General features: G+C 37.6%; 1 protein-coding gene across 5 annotated transcripts in view; it reads left to right on the top strand.

The window, feature by feature from the left end:
• The window catches only part of MARK1 (microtubule affinity regulating kinase 1), a 56,703-nt gene extending 42,647 nt beyond the window's left edge, over positions 1–14,056 (top strand). For 2 of the 5 annotated variants that reach the window (XM_040057965.2, XM_040057969.2), the window contains 7 exons: positions 759–912; positions 1,985–2,178; positions 4,746–4,846; positions 6,997–7,155; positions 7,943–8,197; positions 11,008–11,052; positions 13,100–14,056. In XM_040057965.2, coding sequence (XP_039913899.1) covers positions 759–912; positions 1,985–2,178; positions 4,746–4,846; positions 6,997–7,155; positions 7,943–8,197; positions 11,008–11,052; positions 13,100–13,454 — 1,263 coding nt within the window. In that variant the 3' untranslated portion in view covers positions 13,455–14,056. The remainder of the gene's footprint in view (positions 1–758; positions 913–1,984; positions 2,179–4,745; positions 4,847–6,996; positions 7,156–7,942; positions 8,198–11,007; positions 11,053–13,099) is intronic. The other 3 variants (XM_040057966.2, XM_040057968.2, XM_040057967.2) reach the window with 3 other exon arrangements.
• Positions 14,057–15,717: the final 1,661 nt, after the last annotated feature.

Raw genomic sequence — 15,717 nt, 5'->3', positions numbered from 1 at the left:
ATCTGTACATCTTTTGGGACCACACAGATTTTTCAAGAAAATAGAGACTAAGGCTTTCTTGTCGAAAGATTTTTTTTTTTTTTTCCCTGCTGCTTCGTTGGCCTTCCTTCAATTCCAAGAAAGTGTAGATCTGATATGTGCATCCTTGAGTGCATTTTCTCACATCTCTGAGCCAGAATTCCCTTGTGATGGCAGAGCATGGAGGGAATCTGTCTAAAATCTTTTTGGCTCAAATTGCTTGGAAGAGGGTATTTGTCTTTTCCTCTGCTCTCACTTAGAACTTATGCTTCTTAAATATGAACAAATCAGTGGCTGAGTTACAGACCTTATAAAGATGTTTGGAAACCCATAAAGAATCCTTTAGTCAGTACTTGCTTTTTTAGTCCTTCTGACTCAGTCCAATGCATTTTAAAATTGTTCTGGAGCTATGAATGCTCTTAGGCTTTGAACTAAAATTTAAAAAGGCAGGGAAAGCCATTCTGTCACTTTGGTTTTAAAATAGCACCGTATTTGTTTCTGTCAAGATTTTTCTAATTTTGTTTTGTGCATTCATTAACTACGTAGCTTTAGCTGTGTATTTTTAAAGCACATTAAACACAGATGAAGTGATAAAATTAATCTTGAAGAATATTCAACTCTGGATACAATGTTAAATTTAATAAAAGCACCTTTGATTGAAACTTTTTGCTTTGTAATGCTGTAAAAGTATCAGTAGCGTTGAATTTCATTTATGCTTTGCAAACCTGTTTTCCTTGTAGTTTGAAGTAGGTGATTCCTTGTCCAGCAGCAACTTGGGTCAAAGGTCTCGTCCCAGCAGCGACCTCAACAACAGCTCGGTGCAGTCGCCCGCCCACCTGAAGGTCCAGCGGAGCATCTCCACCAACCAGAAACAGCGGCGGTTCAGCGACCACGGTGGGTACAACCTTCCTACAAGTGGAGTTCCAGACACAGCTTAGTGGGAATGGGCAGGGGTTTGTGAGCCTGGCAGTGCCCCCACTCGGTGCATTTGTTGGGTAGCTCATCATGATGTGTCTCTGTATGAAGATTTCCATGGTAAATCTGGAACCAGGCAACTCTCAGATTTAATTCTTCGGACTTGTTACTTGATTGACTCATTAAATGAGACAGTGAGGGTGTTTTTTGTTTAGGAACTAATGGCAGCTGTTGCTCTGGATAACCCCAAGGGCAGCAAACCAATTATCATTACATTTGAATGTGGGGCCAAATTGTTTCCTTCCAAGAGACAACGATTTTACCAAGTATTCAGGAAATGGTTTTCAGGTGAAAATGCTTCTAGCAAAAAGGAATACATATTTAAAGCATTAAATGAAAGATGATTTTGTTCCTCAGCTGTTAAATTGCTATAAATATTTCTAAAATGTTTGGCCCTTTTCTCTGCCTAATTTACATTATTGTTTTCTGCATTTTTGTTATCTGATGTGATTTTATTTCAAAAAAATGTAAAAGTCTGCTGACCTTTGGAGGAGTTTTCCCAAAACATTTTAAAGAATGATGAGGGGAAAAAAATTGTGATATTTTCCAAGTATAAACATGCTTGTAAACAAAGTAGGCCTACGGTTAGGGGAAAATATCCTTTCATAGTATTTGGAGGAAAAGGTACGCAGCAAAAAGTACTAAAAAAAAAAATTAAAAAAAATTGAAAAATATAATTTAATTCCTTTTTTCATAATATTGTGCAAATTGCATGGATTTAAAATGAGAATTAAAATGTTCTTCTAGGTTTTACATATTGATGTGAAATGGGAAGGAATTCTGAACTGCAAATTGGTAGTGAAGAGAGAGTGGGTAAAAAGAACACAGGCTGTCACAGCTCAATTTAGTAGGTTGGTTTGTGTGTTGAGTTTGCTGTCAGAGTTGTTCAAATGCTTTTTTTGGACTCGGGGAATTATATTTAGACTACTTTGGCCAAGAAAAATGCAGTGATTATTTTTAGATATTTATTAATTCTATTTTTATTTGGCAGTTGGCCCCTCGATTCCTCCTGCTGTGTCATACACAAAAAGGTCTCAGGCAAACAGTGTGGAAAGTGAACAGAAAGAAGACTGGGACAAGGATGTCTCACGCAAACTCGGCAGCACTACAGTGGGATCCAAAGGAGAGATGGCTGCAAGTCCACTTGTGGGTCCAGAAAGAAAGAAGTCAAGTGCAGTTACCAGTGTGAGTTGGGTGTGCTTTTGGCTTGTTAGATTTATTTTTCCCTATTTAAACAAAATGTGCAGCATAAGATTACTGTAGACATAATGGGTACTGAATAAGCCACTAAGTCTATTTCTGGTAACTTTTATGGGCAGACAGAAATAGGCTACAGTAGATGCCTTTTAAAACAAACCTTTCCCTTCCCCCCAGCTTTACTTTTTCTAACACTAACGTTAAGAGTAAACATGAGAATGTCTGCACTTGGGCAAGCTTCTGTTTCTGTCAAGAAAAATACTGGATATTTAAAGAAAGAACATAAGAATGGAGCCGATATGGCATGCTCTTTTTCTGGTTTCTAATGCTTGTCTATCTACAAGGAAGTCAAGGGACTTCTGATTCAGAGATTTCATCTGATTATTCCTACATAATATCTCTCATGAATTTTCTCTGTAAATTTGGGTGTTTGGTTCCACTTTATTTTGGACTTCAGAAATGGAGTGAGATGAGAGGGAACAACCCACTTGTTCCCTGGTGCGTGTACCTGCTGATATGACTTACAACCTGGCTGTTGTATTAAGGGGCTCAACTAGCAAGTTAATAACTTTTTAATGCTTCTGTTAGGATATTCACAGTTCTGGAAACTGCTGTCATATTACTGCCCCAAACACATTTGTTCCAAATCGGAGAGTCTGTCTCTTCTAATGTGAAAGCATCTGCTTTGCCTTTTGGTAATTCCTGTGCAATAGGAGTGGTGTTTAGGATTCACAGTGAAAAAATACTGCATGGTGTTTAAGCAGCTACTTAGGAGCAAGAGTTCATGTGGGGAGAAAAAATATGCATGAATCATGATTGAAGATTCAAGTATACTTCGTGCTCTTTAGGAGACATGGTCTATTAAATACAAAAACTCTTGCCATCTTTTAGTACAGTAGACTGGCAGCAGGAATTCTCATTGTCCTTTGGGATTCTACATGCTCCCATCTTGGGTATTCTGGAAAGATGATGTGCATTTCTATTAGAATTTTCTGAAAGCAAAATAAATGCTGCAGTTCATTTAACTGCTAATGTTCTGCAGGCTGCACATGCTTTAATTTTTTTAATTTATTTTTTTTAAATAGGGTTGTTGTCTTCGCACCCTGGCAGAAGTCTTTGAAATTATGGCTGTATGGATTGCATGCTGGAACTTTGAGTCTTCTAAGATTAGATTTCATATCTGAACATTCCCAAAACTATGTTGCCCCAAAGCTGATCACTCATGTGTGGTACAAGCTGATATGTCACAAGCATTTCTCTGCTTTGTGAGAGCTAATTAAATGGAGTAACTTTGATAGGAAGAATGAGAAATTGATTTACTTGCTAATGGCAACTTCAATATTTGTGCATTTTTAGCTCTGTTACTATTCTGGGGACTTTGAAAGGCTTTGTGATGGGTGTGATTAGGGAATATTGGTGTCTGATATTACAACAGTAGTTCAAGGTTGAGCAGCTTACACAGATAGTGAATGTTTTTCTTTAAAACTCAAACATTTAAAGTGAAGAAAGCTAATTTAATATGGATAATTTTAAAATACTTGTGTGTAACTTTGAGGGTACCATGATGTTCAGAAAGGTGAAATTTCTTGAAAACGTATTTATCACCTTCAGCCATACTTGTGTAACTCAGGAGAGTTTAATTTCAGAAACAGTTATTGCAGTTGTTAATCTTCTTTACAATTTGGCCTTAAAACGGTTTATTAAGTGGTCTCTGTGGGGTCATATTAATGCTGAAAAACTGTAGACATGGAAGACCTAAACATAGTAAATCTTGCAGAGTTCATGATGTCCTACAGTACCTGAGTCTAGGGTATTTGAAATCTTTTGCCAGCGGGCATCAGAATGTAATGTTAGCACAGTGCAACCTCTCCCACCCCAAATTCAGTATGTAGTGTATTAAAAAGCAAGAATTGTATGTCACCTACTGAAGCCAAGCTTTCAGCAGCTGACCTGTGCTTGGTAGGGATGGAGAGCCTGTCTATCTGAACTTAAATTAGTAACAGAAAGAAATACCATCAGTATTTTTGCAACAAGACGTATTTGCCATGTTATCTGCATCATAATTTCTGGGTTGACTGACATACATTGATTGTATTTCCATTTTCCTCTTGAAAGCTTTTTTGGCAGGGGCAACAACCTGGAGCCCTTGTTGGAAAACTCTGCTGTGCGGGAAGGCCTTTCAGCCAGTCATAGGTGTGTTCTCTGGGATCCCAGGTTGTTTGATCCCAAGGACAAATAATACAGGAGCACAGCATGTAGGAATTGCATAATAATACTTAGTAAAGCATGTGTCAGCAAAATTAAACTTCCTTGTGTTCTCTCAGTGTATTCTCAATGGTGCAGTAATGAGATGGTGAATGAGCTATGGGAAAAAGCAGCTGATGATGTAAATGGTTTGTGTTGACAGATTGACTTAGTACATTTGAAAGCATTAACAATATACATAAGTGGCTGAAACGCTGTTTTGATTTGCTTCTTCCAATGCTTAGATTTTTGTACAACATGGTGTACAGCAGAAAGTACTTAATTTAACTTTAGTCTTAATTCTCTTCTAGAATAATGTGTTTTCTGGTAGTGGGATGACAAGGAGGAACACTTATGTTTGTGAACGTTCTTCGGATCGCTATTCTGCAATACAGAATGGGAAGGACAACAGGTATTGTGCAACTCTGCTTATTAGTTCAGGTACAAGAACTGAGGCACAGAAGAAGCAGGTTATGCAAAATACCATTATGAATTACAGTGTGAAAGACATAAAGTCCAAGTGTACGTTTTCATCTTCCACTGCTGCGTCTTTGTTTGTGATGAATTTTTAAGCCAAACGCATCAGTCGGCCTTTGGTTCTTTTTATGGAATCACATTGATTACTGAGGGTTGTCTTCCAACACAGGGTGAAGTAACTTTGTTAACAACTAATTGCTTAGTGGGCAGTTGTGCTGTGGAGAGTTGCAGATGGATTACTCTGGGAGTGTAGCCTGATCCTTTTTCATTTCCCCCCTAACCACTCAAAAAGCTGAAATGGTTAATATTTGTTGATTGTTTTCAATACAAATTTTTGGCCTAAATAGTATTTTCATAGTGATGGTAACCAGTTTGTTTATATTTGTGGGATGACAATGAAGCTCAGTTTAGTATGTTTTGTTTAGTAGTATTGTGTTTAACAGTGTCAGTTAGTCTTTTTAAAAATCTTTTGTTCATCACCGGTTTTAATTAACCCCTGTACTTGACTGAAAAATAAAAGACTGGCTTTAATGGAGAGCAATAAATTGGATTTTTTTAAAAGTTACATTCAAATAACAGCACTTACTCTGATGCTTTTCAGGCTATTCAAATACAACAGTTACTGTAAAATGAAAAAAAAAATAGCACGAAATAGCATCATCTTGTAAACTAGTTTTCTTTTTTTTTCTGTCATAGTGTTTGAATTTTTTAATTATGTATAAAATTTTGGAAATAAGAAGTATGGGGTTGTTCATTTACAGTAAAATGATGAGCAGTGGAACACATAAAAGGCAACTATTTAATTAAACACCTAATTAGTTTTCTGCTTTTTATTGTACTTCCTTAAAGCATTTTAGTTTAAAATTATTGGATGGGTGCTTTCAAAAGTGTTTTCCCAATTTTTTTGTGTATAGTTGAACAGAGGCAGTAACAATCCTTTTTTGAAAAAAAAAGCAGATTACAGATGTTTTTTAGATAGAGGGGTATAATATATATTGCAGTATTTTTTCTGATCTGACAAAGATATTTTTCTTTCAAGAGACTTAGTACATAAAACACTGTAAAGAGGAGGAATTTTTTTCAAAGTTTTTCATTTTACAGTTGATTTTTTCTATGGTATTGAAATATTCTTAATCCCTGTTCCTTTAATGAGTGCAGTGAATATTGTGCTCAGTTCTTTGAGCATATTCTGAAAAATTAGGAAGAATTTTCTTTTGAGTTGTATTATTTGCCTTTCCTACAAGATGTTGTGTTGCAGTTGAATTTGGATTTGGTGCTGCTGAATGCCTTGTGTCATCGAATTACTCATCTGAAATCTTTACCTCTTTGCTACAGATATTATTTAGCTGTGGGGCTCCAGCTGCTAATACATTATTGATGCAATTTCACTTACGCCTGTAGAGGCAAAGCTGCATTTTGCCTGAATTCATTTGACTTTTGTTTTAAAAACTAATGGCACAATAGTTTTGCCACTACTTTCATCTTTCTTGCCGCTTAAGGAGGGAGAGATAAAAGTATGGATAGAAGGAATGGTACTTTGAAAGGGTTGACTCAGCCCAGCAGTGCCTGGAGGACACTGTCCAGAGGAGGACAAATTGGTCCTTTAAAAAACAGTCACTTCCGAGTGATAATGTGACAGCATTTCCAAATGTTTCATGTTTTAGATGTTTGTTTTAACTGCAAGTAAGGGTATTCAGGAAAGGAGAGTCTATTTGATCGATCTATTTAAGTCTAGTGAATTTCTTTTTCAGTATTTTTTACGTCCTTGTATTCGTTGTAGTCTTTCTTCATTGCTTTGAATAAGCTGTGTCTAAGCTTTAATCTTAGGAGGAATGAAAAGGCCTAAGTTAACATATATGGAAAATACATTTATGGATGAACATAATTTTCTTAGAGTTCTGTATTCTTTACTTCAGCTGACTAAGGCAGCCTGGTCACTCAGTCTTCTGTTAAATTAAACAGCAGTGCTGAGTTCTAAAAGAAGAAATGACTAATTTTCTCTCTTTTTTTAATAAGGGGTTTTACACTAACCTTTCTTTTCCCTTGTCATTTGTCCATCCCTGCTGCCTGGCTATCATGGAAAAGCCTGACGGAAATGTCTGCAAGCAGCACATCCTCTGCAGGCTCTGCAGTGGCCTCTGTGTCCACACGCCCTCGGCATCAAAAGTCCATGTCTGCCTCTGGTCACCCTATCAAAGTCACACTGCCAACCATCAAAGATGGTACTGAAGCTTACCGACCAAGGTAACCGATTGATGGGCGTTTCCTTACTGTGTGCACTTCAGAAATGCTCTTGTTCAGTTTGTGACAGACCTCAAGGTGTTTGTAATTCACTCAAAACTGCCACATTGCGTTCTGGTTTTAAACAGGAGCTTGCTCGAGTATTGTGGGTATTACAGATGATTTAAACCTGTTTTTGTTCATGGCACATATTTGCATATAGTTAAAGAAGTTCCTTGACTGCCTCCCTCTGGAAACTTAGGTAGTTAAAAATTCGACTACTTTAGATGGGACTGTACAACACAGGCCACCATAAACTGAAATGAAATACTGGAATGTTAACTTCTCTGATTTGTAGGTTGTTAAGCTTGTTGGTGTCTAAAAGCACCATGGTATTGTTGTTCTTACTATTAACTGCCTGAATAGCTTTATATATTTATTTCTGTCAGGTTATGACTTAAGAAATATCCATTAAGTTTTTTGGGAGTGCTCATGTTAAGGGTATCATTGAACACATTTTTCTGAAAGAGAGCTGGGGACACTTTCAGATCTCACTACAGACTTTTTACTTTTTTCTTTTTGTCCTATTGTCTTGTATATTTTTTTAACAGCTCTAATAATTGATATAGAAATAATCAAGAGGTATTTTCATTATAAAATCAAACCGAGTATGAATCCTGAAAGCAAATCAGTAGCACACTCAGCTTTTAAAAAGAATCAAGAGCGGGGTTTCTTTTCCCGTCTTTTGAGAAAACACTTAGGAGGGCTTTTAGCCTGGTCTTTCTCGTTATTTACGCTTCTGTTTTCCCAGCAGTGCAACTCAAAGAGTGCCTGCTGCCTCCCCATCTGCTCATAGCATTAGCACCACCACTCCAGACCGGACCCGCTTTCCCCGGGGCAGCTCCAGCCGCAGCACTTTCCACGGGGAGCAGCTGCGGGAGCGGCGCAACGCCACCTACAACGGCCCGCCCGCCTCGCCCTCCCACGAGACCGGGGCGTTCGCACACGCCAGGAGAGGGACGTCCACGGGCATCATCAGCAAGATCACCTCCAAGTTCGTTCGCAGGTTGGTACCTCGAGATTCAAGAGAAAAAGGGTTTATAAAAGCCCAGCCCGTAAGCGGGAGTTTAATCGCGGAGTCTTTGACGATTTCCAGTTTAACTCTGAAGTAAATATAAACTTAGTTAGAATGCTGCTTGGTTTGTGTGTTCCTTCCAGAATCTGCCTTGTTTCACTTCTGTATAAATGTTGTAACCATGGTTTGACCAGCTATTCTGCTTCTTTATCTTAAAGGAGCATGAAAATGCTGCTCACAAGGGGCTTTTGCTTCTGTTTCACAGCTGTGACACAATTAAAATCAAATGCATTTAAATACTGAAAAGAGGGACTTCAAAATGAGTCCTTATTTAATGTTAACAATATTTTACTTTTTTAATTGGATGCAGTTTGTTGCAAGGGCTATACTTACAATCATTTCAATCATTTTATTGCTATGCTTAAAAGAAGTAGGTATTCACAAGTTATTTCAGGTAATTCTAAAATCTGCAAATAAATGAGAAGTTAGAAGCAGGCAGAAGTCTGGAAGTGTGGAAATAATAGTATTTCAGTATCTTACAGCCTTTTTTTATTGTGTCACCAGCTTCTTCAAATATAAGTTCAGGTTTATGAAAGAAGAAAACCCACACATCCTGGATCTGCCTGCATTCCTGTGATGATGCTGTCAGTAATAATCCTGTGAGGAGAGGTGCTGAGAAAGGTCTTCAGATACACTGTTCAAGTGATGTTGACTTAACAGTCACAAGAGCTTTCCCAAAAGGGGACTTAATTTGCAGTTTGCCTCTTCCTACCAGTGATTTATCTATTAATTCTCAAGCCTGTTTATGCACGTGTCCGTAATGCATTATTCTCCGTTTTACCACGCCATTACATCCTGGAAATTTCTCTTTCCCTTGCTGAATCAGGCTGTTGCACACTGAATTCTACCATTTGTGTGCAGGGGGGAAAAAGAGAAATTGAAAGTTAGGTTAAGCTCATAGTTGCAAATTTGTAAGTAAAATATCATGAATTGCATAAGATTGTACTGCAAGGGAAGAGAAGAGAGAAAGCTGGAGATGCAGTGATGTTCCTCACAAAATTGATTTCACCTGGTAAGCTGATAGTGCATCAGTGTGTGTCTAAGTAATACTGCCTATGAAGACCTAAAAAAGAAAAAAGTGTATCAATTCTTTTCTTTTTCCATAAACCTGAACATAAAGGACTGTGATCCTCCATTATTGGTATCTCTTACATAGTTGCAAGGAGAGAATTATTCTCTGATTTTAAAGAGAAAAAAAGTATTACAGCAAAGCTGGTCATGTGCTGTCAATGTAGATTTCTAAATGGGAAGAAGGGTATTTTCTGTTGAGTAACTAATCAATTTCAAAAGTACAGGCTGATTTTTTTGTATAAGAGATCCTTGGGTTTTTGCAAGGAATGGTATCTTGACTTGGTTGTTGAGAGTCGGATAGAAGAAATAATATTTTCATTATCTTGAAATATTAAAATAATAATTTAAGCTATGTGTTTAGAATTGAGATATCCTAAATTCATGTGGTTTAAATTTATCTTTATTATAGAACATTTTATAGAATTTCCTAGTATGTTTTATAATGTTAAAAGTGTATTTTGTCATGGCCCTGTAGGGTGTGTGTTTGTTTTGTTACTGGTGATGGTGGGGTGTTTTGTTGGTTTTTTGCTGTTGTTTTGGGTTGGGGTCTTTTTTGTGTTTGTTTCTTTGTTTTTGTGGTTTTTGTTTGTTTGTTTTAATTTGGGTTGTTTAAGACTTAATGGCTGGAATTACACGGGTGGAAGACAAGGGGCTTGGGTTTTTTTGCTATTCTTTGAGCTGGATCACATAATTTTTAACTTCTGTACTGTTCAGGACATAATGGTTTAAAGCATATTTTATCTAGAAGGTGTCATGAAAGACTTTTTTTACTAACTTTTGATAAGGGTAAATACCTGTTCTGGTAAGTATATAAAATGAATGCATAATGAGAATGCTTAGTGTATAGGGTATTGAAGTAGTTTGAATCAATGGTTTATGTCAAATGTTACTTCCCTGGTGTTAGTTTCAAAAGTATTTCTCTTTTGAAGGTATTACATTAATCAGGTAATTGAAATTGGGTGCTCAATAATGGTACAGCAGCACTAGGAACATACCTAGGTGGTTTACACAATATGGGGATATATTTCAAATTGCTTCATACTAAAAAGACATAATATAAACCCGTTGCAAAGCACAGCTCTAATGCAACAAGCTAAAGATATGTTTAATCTCAAGTCCTCTGATAATCTCACCAAAGTCAGTGTAACAGCTGATTTGCCTAAAGTTAAGCAGATGTTGAAGTGACCTTCCTGAACTGGGCTTCAAACATTTGGTGTCAAACTCTTAGGCACATCTTACTGTTAATTGCTTGAGTGTGCTTAAGTGTGGGCTTGTCTCGAAGTGCTTTCAGGGATACACAAAGGCCTGACCCACAAGGGTGCAGAGTGGAGCCTCCCTGGACCACCTTGACCAACTGCTCCTCTGTGCTTGCTGGAATTACGTGTGGCCATTGCTCTGTCTACAGTAGGTTCGGAACAACATGTTAATTTTGCTGTCAGTGGGGGAGAAGAAATTAAACAATTACATGTCAGAGCTGGAAAAAACTAAGGTGTCAAAGGGAAACTAAAATGTGAAAAAATTCTATTAAACAGTATTAGGCTTAACATTATTATACTGATTTTTTTTTTTTTTTTTTGTCGGTAGCTATTTAACATTGTTCTAGGTGTAGGTTTTCTTAACTTTTATTTTTCACTTTTATCATTGAATCTCAACCTTAACTTTGTTTTGAGGGATCCAAGTGAAGGCGAAGCCAGTGGCAGAACTGACACCTCAAGGTGAGGAGTCACTATTAATACTTCGCTCCTAGGTCTTTCGAATCAAGTGATTTCTTAAAGCCTTTAAATCAGGATGTAAAAGAGAATAGTGCTTAAATATTCTGTATTTCAAAAATGTTTTCTATTTGGGGGGGGGAGGGGGTCTTGGCGAGGTTCTTTATATCCCTCATTTCTGCTTTCTTGCGAAGTATTTAATACAAAACTTTATGTAAGCATATTCCTTTGAATAATAAAGCCCCCTGTAGGAGTTAACCAATCCTTTAGGCACTTAAAATCATGTTTTGACTTACAAATATTTAATGGTGTTTACTTTTGGTTTCAGTGGACAGTGTAAATACTTCGTGTGTCTATGTGTATATATGTATCTTAAATTTTTACTATAGTTACATACTATGTGCTCATTACTAAGGCTGCTGCTTGCCATAAGTAAACACCTTATAGTCCCTGAGAAATGAATGTCACTTGTTCTGAGAAATAAAGCAAGTGACATTCAGACAGAAGGGGTGGTGACTGCCAAATATTGACTTTCTGTGGCAACCACAATACACAAATCTATAGATGCTTTGTTAGCAATAAAACATTCCTTCATATGCTCATTTTCCAGTATATCTGCTCTTTTGCCATGTCAGCTTTTGGTGTGCTTAAGCACAGTGCATACCTCTTTATTTTTCTGCTCTCTAATGAACAGGCATTGTAGTTTGCATTCATTCTAAACTGGCCACTTACAGAAAGTATTGATTTAGTTTTCTAAACAGAAAGCCTCTATTTAAAAAAAGTAAACAGCACATTCTTACCCAGATACACTGTATATCTTACACAATGCATTTATCTAAGTTAGCCCTTTTCAATTCAGAGTCTCTTAGCTGTCAAATTACTGGATGTGGAAAGGGAAAAGAGACTGAGTGTTCAAATGAAATCTAAAGTTTCTTGCTTTCATTCTCTAGCTTTCTCTGCTTTTGGTCATCCTACAGTGTCTGTTTTGGGCTGAAAGTCATTTGAGATCTTATCCCTGCTCTATCCTTCGATATCAATGTGGTTCTCTGGGGGTCACTCAAAGTTGAATTAAAAGTGCTTGTTTTGACTCCTCTCTGAATAATAATGATGGTTTATAGACTCAGTATGAGAGCAGCACCTCTCCCCAGTGATGGATGGAGAGCATCAGGAGTACCTGGGGCAAGAACAGATACAGCTGACTGTGGAATTACTTTTGAATAATTAGTGCTGGTTCTCAAAATGTTTTCTGCAATGGAACAAACAATCTGTTTGATAAGGAAGCATCAGACTAAGAGCATTAATTGGAAATTGTTCCCTTGCAATTTTGTCCTTTATCAAATAAAATAGTTTGTGTCTGTATTTGTAAAACACAAGTCGCTGTTTCTAACTTGTAAAAGCTGCTGGCCGTGTACTCAAATGGTGATGAACAGGCCGTTCATAACCAAATCACAGTCCAAAATTCTGCCTCACCAGTTAAAATAAAACACGTTATTATAAGGTCTTTTGACACAGAGAGGGGTCAAAAATCTAAACAATTACAAAAGGGGAGGAAGGCAGAAAAGAGGGGAGGGAATTAACTAAAGACTTGTGAATTGTGGGGTGGGATTTCTTCCTCTGCTGCTTTTACAGTATGATTTCCGCTTCAGGATTGTGTCCCTCAACTTCAGTTTTGTTGGTGTATGGCATGCTCCAGATCATGAAATCAGCAGAACTTCAGTCATGCTTTTACATAGATCCCACTTTCTTTGGAGCAGTATGGAGTAACGTGTGTCTGCTGCAGTTCCCATTGCACATGTTGTCATCAGAACACTGTAGAGCAGGGGTTTCCAAACTTGCTTTGCTGCGTGCCGCTACTGTGGCACGGTGCTGTGCTGAGCACACGCGTGGGGCAGGGCTGTTCCAGCAGTGTCCATCCCACTCCCTGAATTCGCTTGCCCGTGACTCGCGGCGTCGCAATGGCAGTTTAGAAACCCCTGTTCGAGAACTGTATTTCTCCCCTCTCTCTCAGCTAAACTGCTCTGGTTTTGACTTTGCTGTGTGTCACTTGTTCCAGGAGTGTTTCTGGGGAGCCTAAAGACAGAGAGAAGGAGGATAGCAAGGATTCGAAGCCACGCTCCTTGCGCTTCACGTGGAGCATGAAGACCACGAGTTCTATGGACCCGAACGATATGATGAGAGAGATTCGGAAAGTGTTAGATGCCAATAACTGTGATTATGAACAGAAAGAGAGGTTTTTGCTCTTCTGTGTCCACGGCGATGCACGACAAGACAGCCTTGTTCAGTGGGAGATGGAAGTCTGCAAACTGCCACGATTGTCTCTCAATGGAGTTCGCTTCAAGAGAATATCTGGGACTTCTATCGCATTTAAGAACATTGCATCCAAGATAGCAAATGAGCTTAAGCTGTAAAGAGAACCTAAATTCTTTGGGATCAGGGAAGATTCATACATGATCTACACTTTGAATGTACTGGTTTCGCCTAATGTGATTGGCCTGTGAAACTCCCCATGTAGAAATTGCCCTTATTGCAATAAGGTTATACATAGTTATTCAGAATTGTAAAGTTAAATCCAGTATGACCTATATTAAATAACTGTAGCTAAAGAAGTTATGTTCACATGTACAGGTAAGTATATAGAGCATTCTGTTCATTTTATGTTCATAGAGTTGTATAATAAAAAGATGACTGCTTAAATTCAGATCTTGTATAGTTGTCTAGATTTCTGCACAGAAATGTATGTTTGATGCTTTGAGTTGGAAAAGTTCTTCCCTATCATTTACATTTTTGGTGGGTTTTATAAGTCTTACCTCTACCATGCGTTTTTTAAAAAACTTGTGTCCTGAGTCAAATGCACAAACTAGTTTTCACAACTGTAGCATGACCATTTTTAATTATTTAAAAATTGTTCATGAGTTGAACCAAAAGTCGATGAGTAATTGGCTTTTGTTCTGCGTGAGACTGTTCCTGCTTATCTTTGGCTCTTATCCTTGTTATTGGACAGTGTTTAGTTGAAAAAAAGAGACAAATATGTTTACAGTGTTGGCACTTACAGTTTAGATACTTTGTTCTGCCTTTGGCCAGCTCTGAGCTGTGGGGGAACAGAAACCAGGCATAAGTGATTTCTGTCTGCAAATTCCAGTGCTTATTCTCATGGCCCATTAACAAATGTAGCACCAAAATGGAGAACCGGAATTATTTCATTTGAATATCTTGGTGTAAAATATCACTTATTTGCTGCCTTCAGAATACTACAAATTCCATTTTATGGAAATCTATTAACATTGGGACTGTTTAATAGCACAAGATAATCTGAAGTGTTGACCAATTGTGTAAGTTAATAATACCACCTCAGGAATTAGCTTGGCTTTTGGAACATGTGCCCCCAAAGAGTACATGCAATTCCACATAACACTTTACAGCTAAACATACATTGTTTATAATGATAAATCGTTGATTTATGCTTTTGTGGTTGTACAGTTTGTTCCCATGTAACCTGTTTGTGTTTAATATTTTACCAGATTTCTTGTATTTATTCCACATCATTATGCCTGTAATGTGCAGCTTTGTAATTAGGCACTTGCCTACAGAAAAGAAAAAGAAAAAAAAACAGCCCCACTTTTTTTTTTCCTTCGTAATTAATGATTATAAACTATGTAAAACCACTAGTACTGGTACATTTTAATACTTGTTCTTTTGTACTGAATTAACCATAGAGGTTGGTTGTGCAATGTTATTTAATGTCGTAATTACTGTAATATCAACATATGGGCCCCATCTGCACACTCTTGTGAAGAATAGAAAGTTCATTAAGAAATTGTCACTTTAAAAAATAAAAATGAAAAAAAAAGCTGTGGTAAACTCTGTAACCCTAAGTTAGAAAGCTGTAAGTGTAGTAAATGTGCCATTCTCTAATGGCTTCTTGACCGAGATGGACTTTACATACTGTACTGTGATGTAGCTTTCCTATGTAACAGTTATGTTCGGAAATGGACGTGTATTGTTGCCTTAGAAAAAGGGTGGTGTTTGGAAAGAAAGAACTGTAGCCCCTTTTCTCTTTTTTTTTATCTGATGTTCATTGAACCAAATCTGATGCAAGTCATCTTGATTCACTGGTGCACTCTATTAAAACTTACTTGAACAGTTCTCATACTAAAATACTTGTTGTTTGCCCTTTATAAAAGCACAGTCATTACTGCAGGTAGCAAAACAGTTTAAAGGGGCAGAGGCTCCACCTTCAGCATGGTGTGAATTCAGGATTAGCATCGCATGGGTTCTTTGGTCCTGCACTGTTCAGAAACTATCAGTGGTTTAGCATTGCTTAAAAATGGATGTCCAGGAGCTTTTACAGGAATTCACCAAAAATCAGTCTGGGGAGGAGGGGGTTGTGTGTCTGCTCAATTTACCCATAAATGTCCATGAAGGCTTTTTATTCTTAAAAATACACAGCTGGAATGTAACAGCGATGCTAATCTAAGGTCGTGTATGAACTTGGTCATGAAACAAAACCCTTTGCCTTTTCAGAAGGTTCAGTGTAAAAAATATAGGTCATGCTGTGAGACAGTAGATTAAGTACTTAGGAGAGCTTCCTGCTTCAAAGGCGCTGTTTTTCCATGGCTAACTTTGCCCTAGATTGCTGCTGGCTTTCACCACTCCATATAACCAGAGATGTAG

This window comes from Hirundo rustica, chromosome 3 (assembly GCF_015227805.2).
Source record: "Hirundo rustica isolate bHirRus1 chromosome 3, bHirRus1.pri.v3, whole genome shotgun sequence".
NCBI classification, from domain to species: Eukaryota; Metazoa; Chordata; class Aves; order Passeriformes; family Hirundinidae; genus Hirundo; species Hirundo rustica.
This window is presented reverse-complemented; position numbering and strand designations above follow the sequence as displayed.